This window comes from Rhipicephalus sanguineus, chromosome 7 (assembly GCF_013339695.2).
Source record: "Rhipicephalus sanguineus isolate Rsan-2018 chromosome 7, BIME_Rsan_1.4, whole genome shotgun sequence".
Classification (NCBI taxonomy): Eukaryota; Metazoa; Arthropoda; class Arachnida; order Ixodida; family Ixodidae; genus Rhipicephalus; species Rhipicephalus sanguineus.
The window spans coordinates 13,223,141-13,237,667 of record NC_051182.1 but is presented as its reverse complement, the minus strand read 5'-3'; the positions used below and the strand labels follow the sequence as shown (position 1 = coordinate 13,237,667).

General features: G+C 47.4%; 1 protein-coding gene across 1 annotated transcript in view; it reads left to right on the top strand.

Moving 5' to 3' along the window:
- Positions 1-14,527, top strand: part of LOC119400586 (eukaryotic translation initiation factor 3 subunit D) — a 169,319-nt gene that overhangs the window by 114,412 nt on the left and 40,380 nt on the right. The window contains exon 6 of the mRNA XM_037667649.2: positions 9,934-10,016. Within this exon, the coding sequence (XP_037523577.1) occupies positions 9,934-10,016 (83 nt within the window). The remainder of the gene's footprint in view (positions 1-9,933; positions 10,017-14,527) is intronic.

Genomic DNA, 14,527 nt, shown 5'->3' with positions numbered 1-14,527 from the left:
CTTACCCCTTTCTGATGTCAGTTTCCAGTCTCAGTAATTTCCGCTATGCACCCTCCCCCCCTCACCCCTGCTTCGGTCTCCCGAATTTTCATGCTTTGAGGTTGGCAGGTATGTATTTGGGTGTGCACAAAAAACTAAAAATCGACCTCGTGAAATTCGACTTTTGAAGGTGGCCTACCACCTTAAGAAAAGCCGAGAGGTGGGGGGGGGGGGGGGTGAGGAGCACGTGTCCCGCGGTGGCAGGAAAGTCAGCTCGAGTAGCGCCGCCCTTCCTTCACGCCTGACACACAAACGAGCGCTCGCTCTCTCCTCGCACTCGCCGGGGCTTTGAGCTGCCATGCGCGACGCCGCCACTTCGCGCTTTCGTCAGTAGGGTAACCGCAGGAGATGCATGCGACTGCTGCTCGTGTCAAAATGACAAAATTCGGGACAATCTCCTTAGGTTGTCAGTGGCGAAAATTCATTATATCGAGGGTGTCTCCCGCTGCCACTTTGTTACATAGAGGTCGCAAATACACGTGCTTCTATGGAGTAACAGCGGAGAATAGAAAAACTTCGCAAAATCAGGGAATGCGTTTTAGGGAGGTTTGTCATAGGCAGGTTTAACTGTATTCTAAAGATATTCAAGAAACACTCAATTCGATTCACGCTCAAACTTTGTTATTTGAATTCGCTTCACACCCAAAATTTTGCTATTCGCACAGCTCTACATTCTGTGTTCCTTCGTCCTCATCCTTTTTTTGTGCCGTGTTTCCCCAGCAAGCATGTACCAACTTGCCCAAATCAGTCTTGCTCTACATTCAACATGTGAGATGACGTGAGCTGCCATGCACTACTACATGGCAACATAACTTCATTTGCAGGCTATGGCAATGGCAATGCAGCGAAGACTGTAGTGATAAAAAAAAGGCGCAGCATGTTCTGTCCCCTCTTGAAGCGAGCGGCCATGTGCTATGTTTGTCTTTGAAGTGCTGCCGAAGGAGTGTCCTTTCCCCACATATGTCCCGACTGGGGGGGTCCCTTCTTATCTTCAAACTAGGGGTGTGCGAATATTCGAAAGTTTCGAATATTCGTCGAATATTACATTCGAAATATTCGTATTCGATTCGAAAATTATGTATTCGAAAAGTTCCGAATATTCGATAACTTCGAATATTCGAAAAATCGAATATACGATTCGATTATCATGCATAAAATAACTCGTCTTCCAAATTTCTGCTGCGTTCGTATCGCTAAAAACGTCGCCGAGAGAAGCGATAAACATCGTAAGTACACGGAGGCACGATATTTGCCTGCGACGAGCGCCCCAATACGTATCATTTATTGCTGGTGCATCTCCGACGTGCAGCGCTGTTGGCGATCATGTAACCGTACATTTTCAATATTATGTAACCATACATTTTTGATGATCATGAATATTATGATCATGTAACCGTACATTTTCAACGTGCCGCACTACCACTCGTTCACTATGCCGGACCACTTCTGAAGAAAGACAGTGACCCACGTGACTGGTGGCGGACTGTTCAGATACCCCAGTCTGGCAAAGCTTTGCCCCATGTAACTCCCTATACCAGCCACTTCTGTTCCAAGCGAGCGTGCCTTTTCAGTGGCAGGGGGGGGGGGTTGTCTCTGTTACAAGGGAGCGCCTGCTGCCTGATCATGTGGAGCAACTCATATTTCTTCATGATAACATGTATTCATTACTTTCATTGTGCCGTGATATTTGCTTGTGTTGTGATGTGCATTGTGCTAGCCTGGACATTGTGTTCTGGAGATAGCAGTGTATGTTGTGTTACCAGTCAGGCTGTCAATGTTTTTTTTTTTTTTCAAATAGCTACATGTTAAATAAAATATTGTTACTGTGGAGGCATTTTTCCTTTGATATTCGATATTCGATTCGATATTCGAAGGTGGATATTCGTATTCGATTCGTATTCGAAAAATTTGATATTCGCACACCCCTACTTCAAACCCTTCTTCCTTTCTTACCCACTTTAAACGGGCGACACGTGCGACCGTCAGAGTGCAGTTTGGCGTCGTCTTTGTCGGCTCATGGAGAGAGAGAAAACGCTGCTGACGAAAGAAGAAACGCAAGGCTGCGACAGTCTCACCCCCACCAGCCCGAGCGACAGCACCGCCTTTTTAAGGGGACTTATTGAGTGCTTGTGAATGTTTTAAACGAAATGTAGCCACCATTCCTGCTAATTAAAGTTAGTTTTGTTTATACACGATTTTATTTTCGATTCATGGGTGCCGCCATCCTGGACTGATAAGCGATTGTTTTGCTGGTGTTCCACGTCCTAATACGAAATGATCATGGTCATGAAACGTTGCATGTACCGGCCCAAGCGTTTTCGTGGGTGCTAGTTGACCGTAGCACTGCTTGTTTATTTGACACGGATACAAAACTGCAATGTTATTAGTCCAATGTGGCGGCGCTTGAGCGCGTCCGGAAAAGGGTGTATATGTTCACAAGTGTTCGACCGTTAACTGGCTGGATAGCGGACGCTTTGACCCGTTAAATGCGAGCTGCGAGACCAGCATACAGCATGTATAAAAAATGTTACTCTTGTAGTGAACTACATGGCAACAGATAACTTCATTTGCAGGCTATGGCAATGGCAATGCAGCAAAGACTGTAGTGATAAAAAAAAAGTCGCAGCATGTGTAAAAAATGTTACTCTTGTTGTGAAAAGGAATGAACGCTATGGTGGGTCACCCTCTCCAGTGACGTATGTGGGTCTGTTGCTGCTGCGCATTGCTCATGGATGCCGCTCGCTCTCGGAGTCCATGAATTGAACCATTGATCAAGCTACCGGTCGACTCTTACGCCAGTGTTCAATAAACGCATTTAAACTCTGTATATCTAGTGTATGTCTGTCAGACCGCGATGACGCAGTGGTGCGCAAGCTGCACTTTATGGTGAATTCCATTGGGGGTTCGGAGTGGCCGACGAATTCTGCGCTGGAGCACTCCACTTCTGCGAAGAGCAACCGAAGGAAGTCTGCCAATGGAACACAAGTGCCCTGGTAGGGGGCGCTAGCGCACATCTGCTTCTCAAGCGGCCAGCATTCCTCGCGTTTCGCGCAGTTTTCGCCTTCATGGGTGTGAGCGGAGAGAACGGGCACAGTCTGACAGCGCATTGCATCGTGCACACAGTACGCCACGCTCTACGCACGTGCGGGGAGCTTGCGACTTCCGGCCGAATCCGTAGCTTTTGGCGGAGTAGAGAGAGCTGCTCAGTCGAGTAAATCTGGCGGTGGAGCTGCTCCATATCTGCCAATGAAACATACAGGAACACTCAATCCGCCAATGGAACAGGCTTGCTCCGATTGCAGCAGAAAAACCGCTACCAGAAGTGCTCCGAATCTGCCAATGGAATTCGCCATTAGACTGGCAGCTGTTACTGACCACATGACCTGACATGGCCGCTAACACAGTGTCACTTAGAGCAGTGATGTGCAAACTTCTCAGAACAATTTGAATTGTTTGGCAAAAAGTAAAACAGTACACTTGAAAAGGAGACTTATTTATTGTTATAATGAGTTAAACTTTTAATAGGAACAAAATTAATTTCTATAGTACCTGTTTTCTTTCCCGCAATGGAAAGCTTACCGGTCAGAGTGTCTAATCAGAGGATGAAAATTCAAAAAAAATGGCAGGAAGGGGAAGATCGAAGCTTGTGATGAAAAAATTCGTAAGCAGTAGGTGGGTGCCCAAGCCAATGTCTCGACAAGTTCACTTGTCAAAACGGCGGCTCGAGCACCCACCCACTGTTTACGAATTTTTTAATCACAGAATGGTAACACGAAAAATGCCGTGAAACATTCCTAGTAGTTCAAATTTTTCGATCCGTGGCGACTATGAAGTGTTATACACACAACACATGCTGCACATGCATGTGCTGTGGCTCTCCACGTGTCGCTCTAGTGGCCGTGAAGGAAGCACTGCTTTTCAGTGAGCAGCACAGAATAGCATGGGGATGGATAATAATATGCATACTCTAATTTTGAGCCCTTGTTATGGTGAGCATGAAGGCGTCAGACTACGTACAGCAAACTGAATGACACTATAATCCAGTTTCAAGGCTTGTCTGCTAGGCTGCGTGAGATGCTGGTTTTTTTTGTGACTTTTAAATGTGATTTTATATATAAATCCTACTCTGATCGTGAAAAAGATGCCAGAATCTGTCACCGTGATTCATGGTCTTTTCATTTCCACAAGGATCAATCACACGTTCTGGGTGGTTGTCGGTCTCTTTAATATATAATTTGTTCATGACCTCTTTTTAACGTGATAGCGTTAAAGCACTCGTTTCGCAGAAATTCCGGTGTCGGCGTCGTTGGTTGTGAGCGAAAAATCATCTTGTTTGTGACCGAAAAATCGAGAAAGCTGCAAATAAAATAAATAATAAAAATGTTGGGTCCAAGTGAGAGTCGAACCCAGGCTGTCTGTGTGGCAAGCAGGGGTTCTACACAGCTACGCCTCTGCTTGGAACTGCACTGAAAGTAACTTTCATGCTTCACAAACATACGCGTCCTGTATACAGGTGTCACAGTACGAGATGATATTGCATGGTGCAAGCATACATTGCCATCGGGCATCACACCATGTGAATATCATAATGACTTGATGGTTTAACCCTTAAGTGCTTTATTATTTTTGGAAATTTCCCAACCAAAAATGCCTATTTTTTTTATTGCTGATTTCGAATCTCATTGTACTAAAAAGTAGCTAGTCGATGTTGAAAAAATATTTGTACCACATGCTTAGTCAAATCAGCACAATAAAGTTCATTTCTGGAAAATACTTAAGAAACCAGCTGCTTTGCGTTCCGCCGCTTTGCGTTTGGTTTCGTCTACCACAAGTGATATGAGGTCATCGTCAAGAAATTGCTGAATATATTCCATAAGGTCATCTGGCGATGACAAGTTGAAAGTCTTGCCTAGAATGGCCAAGAATGGAAAGCGAGGAGGCTTCACGAGAGGACTGTCCACATCAAGCAGGATCCACTGGCGAGCACTCGCGATGTTAGCTTCAGAGCTGTCTTCATCATCACCGGAGGAGCTACAGTGGAACTTCAATTATACGACTTTCAGGGGACCGCGCAAAATCGTCGTATAATCCGGGCGTCGTATAATCGAAAAACCGAGAATATAGGCAGTGACGGTCATTGTTGCCCCACAACAGCGGGCACATAATGCCTGAGAAAGTCCGCGGCACAAACCTACGCTGCTCCGAGGAACGTAGATTAAATTACCGTATTTTCCGGTGTATAAGTCGCACCTTTGTATAAGACGCACCCCCTACTTTTTACGACTTTCGGAAGAAAAATGATATATAAGACGCACCTTTGTATAAGACGCATCTATTTTTAACTCAGTCGACATGATAAAACCCAATGACCCACGCAAAGTACATTGATTGCGAAATGCGTAGTCACGCACGGCACTGAATATCTGTGAGCAGCAGTTTTATTAAGGCGCAGAAAACCACTATTTATTCTACTGGACTTGAAGCCACATCCTCCGGCGCACTGTCAAAAGTTCTTCCGCCTCGGTTGGCAGCATCGCTGGGTTGCCGTCGTCAGCCTCTGAGTAACTTTTACGCAGCATTGTAAGCACCTTGAAGCACGTCGTTGGCACTGCCTGTACTATGGTGGCTACCATACCTTTAGGGCATTACCAGACTTGGCGAGAACACATAAACAACGAACGCGCCGCACGGTTATCACACGATCGTCGGATACCACCTACACACGCATACAAAACGTAAATGGTGACCGGAAGCCGGAAGCTACGACTACTGCTGGACTGCAGCGACGTCTGACACGGAAACTGATGATGATGATAATGAAATGGTAATTTTGCTTTTGTAACTGATATTGTGGGCGCTACAACGTTACAATGGACCGTTCTGGTGCTCTTTTTTATTTATTGCCTCAGTTCTGTGGGTTTAATTCTTCGTTTAAGAACAAACAATTCAAACAGTACAATGGGGCACGCGACAGTGGTGGCTTTTATTGCGGCCGTAATCTCCGTGGTCGCCGCGCTGCTTGAACAGCAAGTAGCTGACATCTAAGATCGCAGCCGCTTCATTGTTACAACAAAATTAGATATATTTTTACGAATGCTCTCGAGCTCTGTTTATCGTACTCATAAATTAAATATAAACAAATTGGTCTCGCAGAATCACGACTTTTTGCGTATATAAGACTCACCGTTGTATAAGACGCACCAGCGAAAATCTAGGAAAAAAGGTGCGTCTTATACACCGGAAAATACGGTAATTGAAAAAATGACAACCACGCATTTTATCGGAGGTGTGAACAAACCTTTATTTCTCACCTTTTAAAAAAATCTGTGATTTTCTTCTGAGAGTTTGCCCAGCCACGACGCATCAGCTTTCTTTCGATAGCTGCAACATCTGGCAGCAAGTCGCCGATCTCATCGCGTGCGCAAGCAAACCGACGAATGTGGTCGACGTAGCACAACACGTCCGCGTAAGTCGGAACGGACGCGCTAGCCTCTGCAGCGTCGTCCATCTCTTCCTCGTCGGAAGTTCCCGCAGTGTCGGGACGCACAGTTTCGATAATGTCATCCAGCGACACTTCACTGCACACTGCAACGTCGTCGTCGGCACCAACATAGTCCGCGAAAGATCCAGGCAGCTCCAGGCTGCAGAACTCTGGTTCGTCGTCAACAGGCACTGCAGCTTCACTGGTAGAACAAGCACCACTTCTATTAAAGCCGCAGTGCCTGAAGGAGTTGGCGATGGTTTCTGGCGTGACTGCGTCCCATGCACTAGCAATGTAGTGCATTGCATCAAGCACAGAAAGCTTCTTATCCAACTGCTTGCGTTCCATGCCCGCCAGCCGACGCTGCACCAGAAACTTCCAATATTTCTGTTTCATGCACTTGATGACGCCAGCATCAAGTGGCTGCAGCTGGCTAGTGCAATTGGGGGGCAGAAATACAACTTTCACATTTCCCAAATGCGACATATCTGATGGATGGCATGGCGCATTGTCAAGCAGAAGAAGAATCTTTCTGTTCTTAGCCCCCATTTTGGAGTCCAGCTGCTGCAGATATGTAGAAAACATAGCAGCCGTCATCCAGGCTTTCCGGTTTAACATGTACTGGCACAGCAGCCTTTTCAAATTCTTGAAGCATCGCGGCTTCTCAAACTTGCCGATCACGAGGGCAGGAAGCTTTTCAGAGCCGTCTTCATTAGCGCAAAGCAATACGGTAAGACGCTCTTTGCCCCCGTAACAGCTCTCTCCTTTGAATGCCAATGTCTGTTCTGGCTGCATATTATAAAATAATCCAGTTTCGTCCGCGTTGAACACGTCGGACGGCTTGTATTCGCGTATCAATTCCGGCAGCAATGCAGTCCACTTTTCTACAGTGTCGGAGCTGACTGACGCGCTCTCTCCACAGCAGCGGCTGTACACAACTGCACTGCGTTTTTTAAAGCGATCCAACCAGCCATTGGAGGCTTTAAAGCCGTCAATGCCGCAGCGCAATGCAACTGTCTCAGCCTTCTCCTTCAAAATTGCGCCATCCACGGCGATTCCTGAACTGCGGGCCTGACGCAACCACTCAACGAGGGCCTTCTCCATGGCAGCATATTTGCCATCTTTCGCGGCCTTCCTGTTCAGGCCGAACTTTGCCGCATTTAGTAGGATGCTGTCCTTCTTCGCGAGGATCGTTTTCAGCGACGACTCGGGAATGTTCAGGTCGCGGGCAATGCTGGCCTTTGTTGCTCCGTTCCGCTTCTCCGCCTCCTCGATTATGCGAAGCTTTTCTCCGAGAGTCAGCGGTTTTCGGTTCCGCAACATTGCGAGACGCAGCACTCACAACCAAGAATTCGAAAGCTTCATCGCACACCAATGTCCGAACACAGAAAATTTTGCGCGTGGACACAGCAGCTGCTGCGCAGCACAGCCAACCGATGAGGCAAACACGTGAAGGAATGGCTGAATGGCAGCACGGCAGTAGGCTAATCGCTGTTCAACACGTCCGGTATAACGACACGAAATCTAGTGAAAGTTATCGCATACTAGAAAGTGAGCTCGAAATTATCTGCCATGTTATCTGCTCACAACGGTCACTACAAAACCACCCAAAAGAAGAGAGAGAAAAAAAAAAGGCGACAACGGAAGTGCGCAGTGCAATGCGACAAAACGAATGCGCTCCGGCTGGCTCCGCCAACGTTGGCTCTGGCTAGCTATGGCCGACTGCGTGTCGAAAAATTGAAGAGGCCCTGTGGTGGCAGCGCGGATACAAACTTGGTTCCTCGGTTTCCCGACTTTTTTCGCCTGGCCGCAGTGTGTTTGCGTGCCAGCCCGCGTCATCGTAGGTCTTTTTTTTTTTCTCGGATAGTCCAGCGAAGCATCGTACGAGGCGGGGCCGGCGTAAAATTTCGTCGTACAATTGAGGTTTTTAATACATTATTTCTATGGGGGTTTTGCCGGGACCAAGCCAATTCGTCATAAAACGCGGGTCGTCGCAGGACCAAGGGATGTATAATAGAAGTTCCACTGTACTCAATTCACCGCCATCTTCTTTTTCGTGTTGACGAGCTAGCTATGCATGGGTCGCCGCCACCGCAAGCCATTTTTTCATACAGAAACCACGCTCTTTCCGCAGGAGAAAAATAAATTGTCAAGTAAATGCTGCCATCTGGTGAATGACACGCAATCTAAGCTGTAGACGAGCGTGTCTCATCCTGAATGCTAGAGGGGAGTACCTGTTCCGCTAGGACGAGCTCTGCTCGTCCAAAGCGCTTTGGGGACAGTTTGGGCAGGACGAGCAAAGCACTTAAAGGGTTAAAGCCAGTCACCCATTACAAAAAGCACATACATTACTGCGCATATTCCTTTAAGACCACGTAATGGGTGCATCGCAACTTCGAAAAAGTTTCTCGCGCATAATTGTTTCTGGTTTAAAGCACGCTACCCATTACATAAGGCATACACTTTGGTGCGCGCATTTTGTTACACACACATGGTGGGTGCACTGATACTTCGAAAAAAATGTCGCGCACACAGACATTCTCTCGCCACCGGACTCGTGACACGCTTGTGATGTAGCCTGTGTCGTCTACAAGCGCCAACACACTGCGGTGTCTTCCTCATCGGCGAGTTTTGGTGGAGCAAAAGTGGCACACTACAACGAGGGTGGCCACTCAAGACGGAGGCAGAGAAACTGTAGAAAACAGTGCTAAAAGACGGGACGAAGAAAGGGCACAAACCACGGCGCTGTCTAACAACCAAAGTGTTATACACACAATTTTGGTTGTTAGACAGCGCCGTGGTTTGTCCATTCTTCGTCTCATCTTTTAGTGCTGTTTCCTACAGTTAATCATAAACGAACCAGCCCAAATGCGTACCTTATTGGAGGCAGAGAAGGCAGACACCAAAGCTCGGCATGCTGCAGCTGTGCGACCGCTTTTTACTTTGTCAATTACATTGCAGTAAAGCACAGTCTGAACTTCTGGAGTAACAATATACAATGAGAAGTGTGCACTAAGTGGTCAAAGTATGAACTAGGGCTAGGATATCGCTATCGCGTTCAACTCTTAAAGGCGAAGCTTAAGCGTCCCCAAATTTTTTGTGAGAGTGCTCATTTGCAACAGAACTGCATTCGAATGAGTTTAGCAGACTCATTCGTTTGAATCGGCCATCTTCTTTTAATGACATTATATGTCCCTATGTGAGCGAGCTAATCACGTTAAATGTAAATGTCTCAAGGGGTGCCTTTTTTTGTCTGCATTTATTCGTGCTACTATGTTATTCAGAAATGTAATTGACTAGCTCTTGCTGCACAGCTGTTTCTGAGCAGCTGAAGCTGCATCAGACAAGGGCCCCTTTGCAACGCCCATGTTCACTCTTGCTGCAGCCTCACACTGTTTCTCTCTTTCATTCAGGGAGAGGAGAAGCACAGCTTTGAGAATGTCAACCCATTTATCCAAGACGAGGAAGAGGGAGAGGTGGCCTCCGTTGCATACAGGTGAGTTGACCTTGGATTGTTATCTCTGATACCCTTACCAGGGTGTTAAAGGGACCCTGAAACGGTTTTGACGATTTTGTACGAACACATTGAGCCGGTAGAGCAAGTCCTAAGGATCATTTACAGACCGATTTAAGCTCTGTGCGTAAACTGTGTAATTTATTACAAGGCTTTAAAGCTGCGAATCGCCACCGATCACAGCGGCTCAGCCAAATGCGTTTTCAAACCGCCAACTTCCAGTGCGCGTCGTATTGGAAGCGCGACGTCACGCAGGCGGCTGATCTGATTGGATATGTCAAGTACACGTCACTGAACCTCCTGTGGGCAGCGAGCGTCGTCTGCCTGTGTAACAACGTACTCCGTGTTGACGTGAGCTGAGCGACAGTGTTTATCTCGAGGTTTCTTTTCTTGGACATAATTAATTGCCCTAGCCGCGTTGTGTAACACATTGTAAAGCTGCGACATCGTGCAATGTTCGTGAGGCATCTGGCGAGCGGGATCCCTTCAGCTCGTCGCTGAAATGAGCGTCGCGCTCTCTATATATCCGTTCAACGCCACGATCCACGTTTTTGTGGCTGTAACTTCACCCATGAAGACACAACCAACACAACCATATTGCCCGAGTTTATGCTTATCGGTGATCGTTCTCGAATTATTTTTGTTTGTCCGCCTGCATTTGCAGATTGTCACCGTACAGGCGAATAAAATAAGATCTGCTGGTAGTGTGGCGGCACCTGTCAGAGCAGATATCAACCATTCCACGAGCTTCGTCTTTGTTGGGCCTCCGAGATTGCGCGCAACCCGTCGGCGCACAATATGGGCGAAGCTCAAGCCGTCGAGTGCGCTCATGAGAGCGCTGCGATCGCCGGCGATGTCAGGGTGTCTGTGAGTTGAGGGTGCAAGGCAGTGGTGAGGAGGAGGGTATAGATATAAATTCCGTAGCGGCCTTGGTACACGGTGCATCGCTTAATTTCTGGTGCAAATGATTTGGGGATGCTCCTGCCTAAACGCTGACAAAACTTCAAAAAACCGTTTCAGGGTCCCTTTAAAGGGATACTGAACAAAATTTTCGCTGCCGAGATAAATGACTCAATTGAAAGATTGGGTGCTGAAATTTGTTGAAACAACCTTCATTTCAGCCAGAGACTAGCAGAAAATAATGAATTTAATGCATTTTTCGTGAAATGGCGCGTCTAGCGGCCGCGCCGCGAACTAGAGAGGAAGTGACGCGAAACTCCGCGGATAGTGACTCGCCAACCGTGCTCGCAGCAAAATCGCTTACCAATCGACATCGCAAGCCGCCACCCGCTGCCGCGCGTCTCTCCCAAAACGTGTTTTCACGGTCGGGAAGGTGTTCTCCGTGCGTGTTCTCAACCGGCAGCCAACGACGCCATTGCCGCGCTCTCGGCCGTATTACGGTCCCTAGAATAGACTGTTTTCTCAAGCGGAGCTTGCGCCCACGTCTACGAATTTGCCGTCTGTGTTGTGTGCTGCTACGTAATGTGAACGGTGAAGCACCTGACACAACGCAGAATGCCTCAACGCTGTTCTGCGCTAGGGTGTGCCCTGTCATACATTTCCAACAGAGCCGAAGCTTCGAAGGATATGGATTCGCGCTGCGCGCCCATCGCAGCCAACGTGGGTGCTTTCAAAGCGTGACTTTTTGTGCTCTGAACACTTCGAGGATAGTGACTATGAGTTACTGTGTAAATTGCTGGTCCCGGCTGCCGACCCACGTTGGGCTACGGCGGCTCGTCGTCCTTGCTGTCGCTTGACACAGCAGAACGGTCACATGCATATGGTTGTATTTGGCGCATCCGTTTTGGAGGCCCGTCGAACTCGGAGTCGCAATGACCGCTCGTGGAACCACTGTCACTCGCACCTTGCATCTTTGCGCTCTCGCGACGCGCTCGGTAGTTGTAGCGGTTTTTGAGGAATAAGCGCTATTTTGTTTCCTATGTGGGGAAAAGAGGACAAGGCTCAGCTATGCTTAGCGCCACACCAGCCACCCTCGGTTCTTGAGAGGAGAGGTGGAGAAAGGAAAGTGGCAGGGCAGGAGAGAGCGTGCTGGTTGCCCCCCTCTTGCTGGAGCACTCGACGTCACGTCCGCCGACAAGCGCAGTGGCATGCAGCCGCCGCGCTCTCACAAACCACTAAAAATAGGGCCAACTGCTCGAAATTACGTGAAATAAACGCTACGTACAGGAACAGTCGTGTCGTCCGAGTCGAATGTAAGTGTTTTCGTAGCTTTTTCAAATTTTTGTTCAGTATCCCTTTAAGCTGAGAAAGATGCTGGCCTTGGCTCGGGTTCAAAGCGCTTGATTTTGTGGCTGTTCACTTCTAGTTGGGAGAAATAAAAATTTATAATGCTGTGCAACAAAGTGGTTCGACAACTGGTTGGTAACATGTCATCATGGTGAAACAACCCTATGATAACATTTTACCAAAGGAGTGTACACAAGATGCATGCACATGTTTTTCAGAAGAAAGCAAAAATCAGCTTCCTTGCACATAGGAGACAGTGACTGACACTTTTAAAAACATAGATATAAATGAAGTTTAATGTAGCGGTAGGAATGTTGCTCCAGTGTGCTGCATTTAGTTGAAGCGGCTACATCTGTGCTGCATATGAGATAAACTGCTCCAACGCTGTACAAAATGTAGCCTCCAAGACTGTGTTGAAAGGCAGTGCCATGTAGTGGTTGGTCATTCTTACCACACTGTGTGAAGAGCACTGTCATGTCTCATAAAATCCAGCATGCAATTGAGCATAATGGAAACCTGTCAGTGATGTCGCGTGCATTTGAGCAGTATCGCTGCACACAGCATTTGTAGAGTTCCTGCATCTGGCTCCCAATGACTCCATTTGGTACACAGTAACTATGTGCACTCGTACGTACTGCTGACATGGCCTTCGTAGAAGCAGAGCAACAGCCTGTATCACAGCAGTTTGGCTTATGGCTGACACATTTTCTGTTTTGCAACATCGTGCATGCGTTTTGTCTAAGAACCGACCTTCTGCGGTAGTCACCATGATGCATTGGTGTAACAGAAGTCTTGTAAGTTTTATCACAGAGCACGACTTTATAGAATAGGTATCGATGCTGCAGGTAAATGTGAGGGGCTTTGACAAATCAATTGGCAACTTAAATCCAGAATTTGTTGCAAGAGCAAGCAGTGCGCCAACTGAAAACACTTTTATCTGTGGCAAAAATATGTAAAGTATAACCTCGTTACAACGGATCTGCTTATGACAGACATTCGGATATTACAGACCAATTTGTGGCGTAATGCCAACCTCCCTATCTGTTCTATTGATTGAACTTCGTTTACAATGGATTCTGGTGCAACGGACATTCGAATATAATTGACTAAATGTGAGGCCAGCAAGGTGGTCAGGACCCCTTTACAACGGACTTTTCTACCACGGGCATCCGAAATTCAATAACTTCCGACTTAAACATCGCTTGGCATACTTTCCGGAAGGGAGCAGCGTGCCAGATATTGACGTACCGATCTCTGGTAAAATCGCCAATGCGCGAAATTGCTAACCGTTGCTCCGAGCGGTTGCTGTGCGGTTGCCCATCCGCGGTACCGAGGAGCCAGCAGGCAATGTGAATTGATCATTGCTTGCGACAGAGCACATTGCGCGTTCTTCGCTTTTGCATGTCCCCTAGCATGATGTTCTTGCCCGCAAAGTTCACATTCGTCTCGTACGTGGGCGCCGTGAGTGTAGTTAGGCCTAGCCACAACTTCGAGCACAAAGCTCGGCTGCAATGTGCCGAGCCGCGGGGCCCGATGTTTCAAAGTACGTCATGCTTGATCACGAATACAGAGTTGTCCCTGGATGGTCTTTGTCGCGAGGTTCGAAGTACTGATGAGCAGAACCTCTAACCGCGGGTCGAGTCAACGCTATTACAGTCGATCCGAGACGCGCGTCTGCGATGTTCGTGACGAGTGCGGCGCGACATCGTAATATGATGATTGAGTTTCCGCTTGAAGCTTATTGAGCTTCCGCTTCTATCCTAAATTATCGTCGACCTGTGAACACAGAACACGTTGTGCGATTTTCGACAGCCGTGACCTTGCGACGCACAAGCAGCAGACGACTCTCCCGGAGCGAGCATCAGTCCAATGGCGAGACGTGCTGGAGCAACATGGCAGAAGCAGCCAATCCGAGACCTCGAAACGAATGTCAAACGTTTGCTTTTTGTACGCTTGTTTCTGAATTGAGGAGCTAGCTGAAGCGGGAAATTTGAATACGGAGAAATGCTCTTTCCGACGAGCCCAGAATGGCGGCACCCGGTTGCGCCATTGCGGAGCTACAACTTTGTTGAAAAACGCTTTCATCTTTTTTTTTTTCGATTTCTGCATTAATTTTCGCCACCTTGACAAATGCAACAAATTTTTTTACAAAACTTCTGTGTAGTTTTCAGTGAACATATTTTGGAATCAAATAGAAAAAAGGGCAACAGAAACTGAAGATGTGACTCAGAAAATAGATTTTTTTT